This window comes from Brachyhypopomus gauderio, chromosome 9 (assembly GCF_052324685.1).
Source record: "Brachyhypopomus gauderio isolate BG-103 chromosome 9, BGAUD_0.2, whole genome shotgun sequence".
Lineage (NCBI taxonomy): Eukaryota > Metazoa > Chordata > Actinopteri > Gymnotiformes > Hypopomidae > Brachyhypopomus > Brachyhypopomus gauderio.
This window is the reverse complement of record NC_135219.1, coordinates 12,949,340-12,956,893: the sequence shown is the minus strand read 5'-3', so window position 1 is coordinate 12,956,893 and position 7,554 is coordinate 12,949,340. Positions and strand designations below refer to the sequence as shown.

The following is a 7,554-nucleotide window of genomic DNA, read 5'->3' as shown; positions in this document are numbered from 1 at the left end:
CAATATAGCAATATTTTTGCAAATTGCAAAAGGTTGTAAAAAATTATGAGATGTGTAGCTGCTCATGAGTACAGAACACACAGGTAAATGACGTTAGAGCAGAATTAAATCCAATTGTTTGGCGCAATAAAGACACCTTTTCTTAAACACATTTCACTCCCAGATAAGTATTCGGAAACTAATGTGAAATATCTGTAGTTATAAGAATGAAAAATAAGATGATCCACCTAAATGATCTTTAGAGTGTACAGGGTTAAATGTGGTTTCTTGTACTCAGTAGGGGGCAAGGGCGGGAAATTCTACGAGAACCGGCCACGGTTATTTCCCTCACGTGTGGTGTCACTTGTTCCCCGGTGGACCGAGTGTAGTGGTATGTAGACAAGGCGGAGTCTCACTGTTATCTATTATAAAATGGAGGCCTGCCGCCATAAGGTGATCACAGCTTGCACAAGAAGCCAGACATCCAGAGCCCTGACCACAGGCCCGACTGAAGAAGCAGACATGAAGCCCTTCTGCATTGCTGCACTCACTGTACTGCTCTTCACATTCTGCTCACTCACCCTCTCTCAGAGTAAGTGTGCAGCCTTTCATTTTAAGCATCTCTCAGTGCACCAGTCCTCAAGTTACTGATTAGTAAGAATACTAACATTTAAATATTTTATATTTTTATTGTTAAAATATGAAATGTTCATCCGATATTGTGGTTTTTACGTTTTGTATAAAATGTTCATTATGGTTACTTAAATTTTAGACAGTCACAAACCCAACAAGTGCTGCTTCAGATATATGGAGTCACGAATTCCTGAGCCCTTTGTTAAGCGCTTTGAGGAGACCAGCCCTGAATGCAGGTCCCCAGGTGTCATGTAGGTATTTGTCAGACCATCTGTGATGGTGAAATAACCTCTGTGATTATTCTGTAATGAGCTCTTGTCACTGAACGGTGGTCAAACATACCTTGTTGTCTTTGATGCAGATTCTTCACAACACAGAAGAAGGAGATATGTGCTAATCCAGAGGAGAAGTGGGTTAAAAGACTGATGAGAAAGGTGCAGAATCGCATGAAGAGCAGTATGTCTGTGACTGGTTCTGAAGATGAACACATCCATTAAGTGCTTACTTCCCACTTCTGATTCTCTCTAGCTATCTAAGATTTTAAAGTTAGTTAAAACAAGTTTCATTTGTAATTGTAGTGTAAAAGTTTACATTAACTTTGTGATTGATTTGGGATTGTTTTGTAAATAAATAAACTCATTACTTATGAAAGAATAATAAAAAACATTTCAATCTAAACCTTTTTCATTATCTCCCTAATGATGTGATATTGACTTAACTGTAATAACTACATTTCTGACAAGACAGGCCAATTTCATTTTTCATTCTTTTTTTTCTATTTTTAAATGTCAGTGTCTGTTATGCCTGTATTTCAACATCAAAGTATTACGACACAAAAGAAAATCAGAAAACAAAACACAAGGGAATAAAGTCCTAAAATACAAACTACATTCAGAAAAGCAAAAACAATTTAGAGGATACAAAATACAAATATACAAATCTTAATGTACAAAAACAATGGGTGGAAATCTAAAAGTGTGACTGAGTGAAGGGACAATACAAATGGTTCTCACAACTTCACAAAGTAGCAGCACCAAAATTCCCTGCCACCAGGCATGTGGTGCACCTACAGGCACCTCATGGACTTCCCCTGCTGAGTGTACTGAGAGATTACCCCAGGATTGAGTGGGGTATACTTATCTAACTTTTGGGTCTGATCCATACTGAAATATACTTAAAAGTTATGAAGCACTCATATGACACATAATTCATTAGGCAATATAACAAGTATATGTATAACTTACTTTTGTAAGTCGCTCTGGATAAGAGCGTCTGCTAAATGCCATAAATGTAAATGTAAATGTATAACATGTTTACTGTATGTATAATATAATAAATATATGGCTGGCATATTTCATATATGAACTAGATGGTCTAACTTGAAATTGATACATATAGTATGTTTTTTTTAGTTTAGATATATATTGTATAATTTTCTATATAATTTTTTATTATATATATAATTTTCTTGTTTTCAATGGAAACACTTAAGATTATGAAATAAAGCAACTAGTGGTGTCAATTCCAGGTTCAGAGATTAAAAGTCCTCACCAGGATTTTGCTCAAGCTTGCTAGATTTTCTAATTAGCAATCCAGGTAAAATTAGTGGAATCAACACAATCCAGGAAGCCTGAGCAAAATCCTGGTGAGGACTTTTAATCTCTGTACCTGGAATTGACACCTCTAAAGGCAACTAAACAGGACATGCAGACATTGTCAGAGTAAGAAATATAGATTTTATTTAACTGTAAACTTTTCAAGGTAATCTGATGTGATTTCACCCCATGCTTCCTATAGCATGTCCCACAAAATGGATTGGCTTGATGCAGTCTTCCTCCGTACCATACAGTCAAGCTGCTCCCACAGCAGCTCAATAGGGTTCAGATCTGGAGGCCGTGCACCCACCCCATTACAATCAGAATTCTGGTTGACTCCTTATTTCTTAAATATTGCAGACACAATTTGGAGGTGTGCTTGGGGTCATTATCCTGTTGTAGAATGAAATTGGCCCCAATCAAGCACTGTCCACAGAGTATGGCATGGCCTTGCAAAATCTTGTGGTAGCCTTCTTTCTTTAATATCCCTTCCACTCTGTATAAATCTCCTATTTTCCCACCTCCAAAGCATCCCCAGACCATCACGCTGCCTCCACCATGCTTGACAGATGGCATTAAGCATTGATCATGCATCTTTTAATTGATCCTGTACCTCACAAGTGTTCCTCTGTTAGATCCAAAGATCTGAAACTTGGGCTCATCTGTCCACAACACCTTCTTCCAATCTTCCAGTGTCCAATATCTTTTCTCTTTGGCCCATCGCAGTCTTTCCTTTTTAATGGCCAGTGTGAGGTATGGATTTTTCTTGGCAATTCTGCCTTGAAGTCCAGCATCCTGAAGGCGCCTCTTGACCGTTGATGTTGACACTGGTTAGTGCAGCTGTCAGTCGACAGCCTGTGAGGCGTCTTTCTCTCAAACTGCACACTCTAAGATGTTTATCTTGCACAGTTGTGCACCGAGGCCTCCCACTCCTTTTTCTGTCCTTGATAGAGCCAGTTTGTGTCACTCTTCGAAGGGAGTAGTTAACAGCATGGTAAGATATTTTCAGTTTCTTGGCAAAATTGTGCACTGAGTAGCCTTCCTTCCTTAACACAACAATGGTCTGACAGGTCTCTAAAGAACGTAGTTTCTTTCTGGCCATTTTGAGCCTGTTAGCTAACCAACAACTGCTGATGCTTCAGATTCTAAACTAACCTAGAATGTTGTGCTCCCTTTTATGCTGACTTATTAGTATAATGTTTTTCAGCTGTGCATCACAATTGAGCAAGAGTGTCCTAACAACCAGTTAACTCAATAACATCCTTAACTTGGATTGGCGGCCATACCAGGAGATTTAGTCAGAAGACTGAGAATTGCTGATAATAGGACTATATGCAAAATAAGCCTCAATACAAAAATTTAATACTTAATACATTTAATACATTCTTACTCTTTAAAAATCATCTGATATACTTAAATGAATTGTGAAATAGACAATATTGTTGTGATTTGTGAATTTGTTGTCATTTATGTTGTTCCTGCCTGGTCCTTTGTAACCCCACCCTTCATTATTGCTGTCAGGTGTGCATTGTTTATTTCCTTGTTAATGTCATGTATTTTAGCTCTTTGTTTTTTGTGTTGGTGTGTTTGTTATATAGCTGTTTAGTTCGTATCTGTGTGTATGGTAAAGTGAATTTGGTTTATTCTTGGTTTAGCATGTTAGCAAATATGTCCTGGTAGAAGTCCATATTTATAGTTCTATTTCTAGGCCAAGCGGTCTCTCCAATATTGGGTTGATATTGGCACGTCTGCTGGTGACATTGGCATATCCATCCATGCCATTGGCATATCCACTGGCGAGCCAGACAATCCTCGTCTTTGTAGAAGCATGTAACCAGGTTACAAAATACAGGTTAAGTATGTAAACATCACATGAAACATCCATATAACAGCACATGTGCCAGTGATTAGCATGTGGCTCTGGCAGGCTTATCTATAGCAGCATAAATAAAGGGAGGGGCTACCCTTTAAGACATGGCTAGATGACAGCATTAACATGTCAGATTACCAGAAGACTCAATGACTGATGGCCCCCGAGCTTCACACCTTCATATGTATTTCATTAACTGAAGGCTTGATTAAACAGGTGAGTTTTAAGTCTTGATTTAAAGATTAGAACTGTGTCAGGATCTTGGATTGGAGCTGGAAGACCGTTCCGTAACTGAGGGACTTTAAAGGAGAAGGTTCTGCCTCCAGCTGTAGTCTTGCTCATTCTCGGAACTAAGAGAAATCCTGCATTTTTAGAGTGCAGCAGGTGAGATGGGTTATGGTATACAATGAGTTCAGTCAGATATTGTGGGGCAAGACCGTATAACGGTTTATAGGTCAACAGAAGAATTTTTTAATCAATTTGATATTTAACCAGAAGCCAGTGCAACTGTGATCGACTTTTTTCTAGCCCTAGTTAGGACTTTGGCTGCAACATGTATGAGTAGAAGTGTCTTTAGGGACCTTTTAGAGCATCCAGTTAAGAGATTGTTACAGTAGACAAAAGCATGGACCAGTGTTTCTGCATCTGATAACAAAAGTGAATGTGTCAGCTTGGCAGTATTACATAAATTGACAAAGGTAGCCTTAGTGACATTGCATATGTGTGTGTCAAATGAAAAATCCTTTTGCAATACCTAAGCTTTTTGCGATAGATTTAGGTGTTACTGAAAAACCGTCTAGGGTAAGAGGAATATTACAGCTTTGGGTCCAAGAAGCACCTCAGTCCAAGAAAATAAGATGCCATCCAGTTTCCTGAATGCAGTTCTCAATTTTGGGAGTAGTATTAACATCATCTGGATTAGAAGATACAGTATATACAACTGAGTATCATCTGCATAGCAATGGAAGCTAATACCATGCCTACAAATGATTGTGCCTAGTGGTAGCATCTATAATGAGAATAATATGGGGCCCAGTACAGATCCATGTGGGACACCGTATTTTACTTTTGTGCATTCTGACCATTCATTATTTACAATGACAAATTGGCAACAATCTGTCAGGAAAGATTTGAACCAGGAGAGTGCTTGACCTTTATGCCAATGAATGTCTCCAGCCTAGCCCGTTGAATGTTGTGATCAATGGTGTTGAAAGCAGCACTGAGGTCCAACAGTATAAGAAAATAAATGCATCCTTTATCAGAAGATATGAAGAGATCATTAACTAATTTATTCTGTGCTGTTTCAGTGCTGAGGTGAGCTGTAAATATATGATGAAATAACTTAGGGACAAAAAGTAGAGAGTTGTGAAGAAACTACTTTCTCTAGACTTTGGAGACTTTTAGAGATTGGCCTAAAGTTGAATTGTATAGGGCTGGAGGTGCTGCAGTGGGTGGTCTTCTTCCTGCCCTTGCCGCATACCCTCTGCTACTTGGTGCTACTTGGTGCGCTGCTCGCTGATGCCCCCGCAGTCCCTTCGGTGGGCACGCAGGCAGGCTCTCTGGGCGACAGTACTCTTCCTCGCTGGAGTACTCGGTAGGGATCGAACACACAAACCGAGAGGGGCTGACGTCTTCGCCCTCTTTGCCGTAGTACTCGGTAGGGACTGAGCATACGGACGGAGAGGGGCTGACGTCCTCGCCTTCCTCGCCGTAGCACTCGGTGGGCGCCGAATACAAGGAAGGAGGAGGGCTTACCTCTTCCTCACCCTCGCTGTAGTACTCGGTGGGTGCCGAGTACACTGATGGAGGGTAGCTTTCCTCCTCTCCTCAAACTCACTCTCGGGGGGGTTTAGGAATCATCTCCGCTGTGAAAACCTCGAATGATCCCGCTTTTAGGGGAGAGGAGTCTCTGGTCGGGGAGCAATATGTCTCTCTCCACACCCTCTGTGCAGCTTGCCTGAAATGGTCCGCACTTGACTCCGTCTTGGCCTCCTGAACCTGACACAGCAGGCTCACGCATATGAGATCCAGCATCATCTCAGTGACAGTCGTGGGGGCTTCGCAGCGACGTACAGGGGAAGAGGCGTGATGGTGCCTACTTGCCCTCTTCCCCATTCGTTTCACATGATCTTTTTTTGGTTGGCACGTCTTTTTGTGACATTAAGTGTGCGTCAACAAATGAGGAAGGAAAATGCAAACTTTAAATGTTTTAATTTAGTGAAGCGCAGACAGCGCACATGGAACATTAACACAGAGATGTGTTTGACTGACAAAGATGAGCACGGGACATTGCGTGAATGCACATTAAATAGACAAACTACACAATCCTCCAGTGATCACCAGACGAGCCACAGGTGAGACCGATGAACATGCTCACTTACAACCCACACCCACGTAGATACATATACGGACATAACCAGATGCAGACGACATAAACACATGCACAAAAGGAGGGGTCCCGGAGCTGTTTTGTGACATGAACAGTTCATGAGGATTAAGACCAGGTTTTTTAATTAGTGGCTTAATGACTCCAAGTCATAGGCTCCGAGAATAGTAAATTATAGTGAGCAAAGGTTCTATATTACTATGCAGGTTATGGTCTGTCAGCATATGTTCTGTTTATCATTGTTGCATGTTGGTTACTCTCAGTGTTACTTTAAAAATGTAATTCGTTACAGTTACAAGTTACCTTGTTTAAAATGTAATTGTAGTGTAACTTTTCGATTACTTAAAAAAAGTTATGTAACTAAATTACTGTTGGATTACTTTTTGATTACTTTAAGGTTTAAATGAGCATTGACCCATGTTCAAAATTTAACTTTTGAGAACTGACAGTGGGAACCTTAAAAGAGTACTAAGCTGAGAGGGAATTGCTGACAGGCAATCACAGGAGGTCCACAAGAAGAGATGCCTGCACGTACAATGATCGCTCCTTTCAGTGTTTGTGTCTGCACTGTCTGCAGTGTCTGCAAAGAGGGTTGCATAGGCTGTACAAAATTTTAGCACCCCTACTAACTCCTCTTATTTGTGAGTAGTACTTAGGAGTCAAAGGCGAAGAAGTTCAGAGTTAACAAAAGCAGTTCAGAGTGAAGCAGTTTAGTGAAAAAAAAAATCTCAGGAAATGTTTTAAAGCTCTCAAGCCATTTTCATTAGGGATGATGTGTGTATGCTATTTGTCCACTGGAAAAAATCAATGAGTTGGCCAGTAGTGTTTGCTATTTCAGGTATTCAAGAATTTGGAGTGTAAAAAGTATTTGTAGACATGTAGTAAGCACTGAACAATTGGTTGAAAAATGTCATTCAGAAACTGAATCTACAAGCAGATTTCATGTGGAAACTAATGATTAATAGTGGATTGACTGGAGGACTGGAACTGGAACTGTGATGTCAGAGGTATTCTGTCTAGCATCAGGAAGTCACTTCATTTGCTTATTTGTTCTAAAGGTTTTTCTTCAAACAGCTCCACTCTTATCAGCT

General features: G+C 40.2%; 1 protein-coding gene across 1 annotated transcript; it reads left to right on the top strand.

The window, feature by feature from the left end:
* The first annotated feature begins 396 nt into the window (after positions 1 to 396).
* Positions 397 to 1,260, top strand: LOC143523115 (C-C motif chemokine 4 homolog). The gene is made up of 3 exons (XM_077017298.1): positions 397 to 571; positions 752 to 863; positions 974 to 1,260. The coding sequence occupies exons 1-3, from the start codon at positions 412 to 414 to the stop codon at positions 1,107 to 1,109; spliced, it is 408 nt and encodes a 135-aa protein (XP_076873413.1). The 5' UTR covers positions 397 to 411; the 3' UTR covers positions 1,110 to 1,260.
* The last annotated feature ends 6,294 nt before the right edge of the window (positions 1,261 to 7,554 follow it).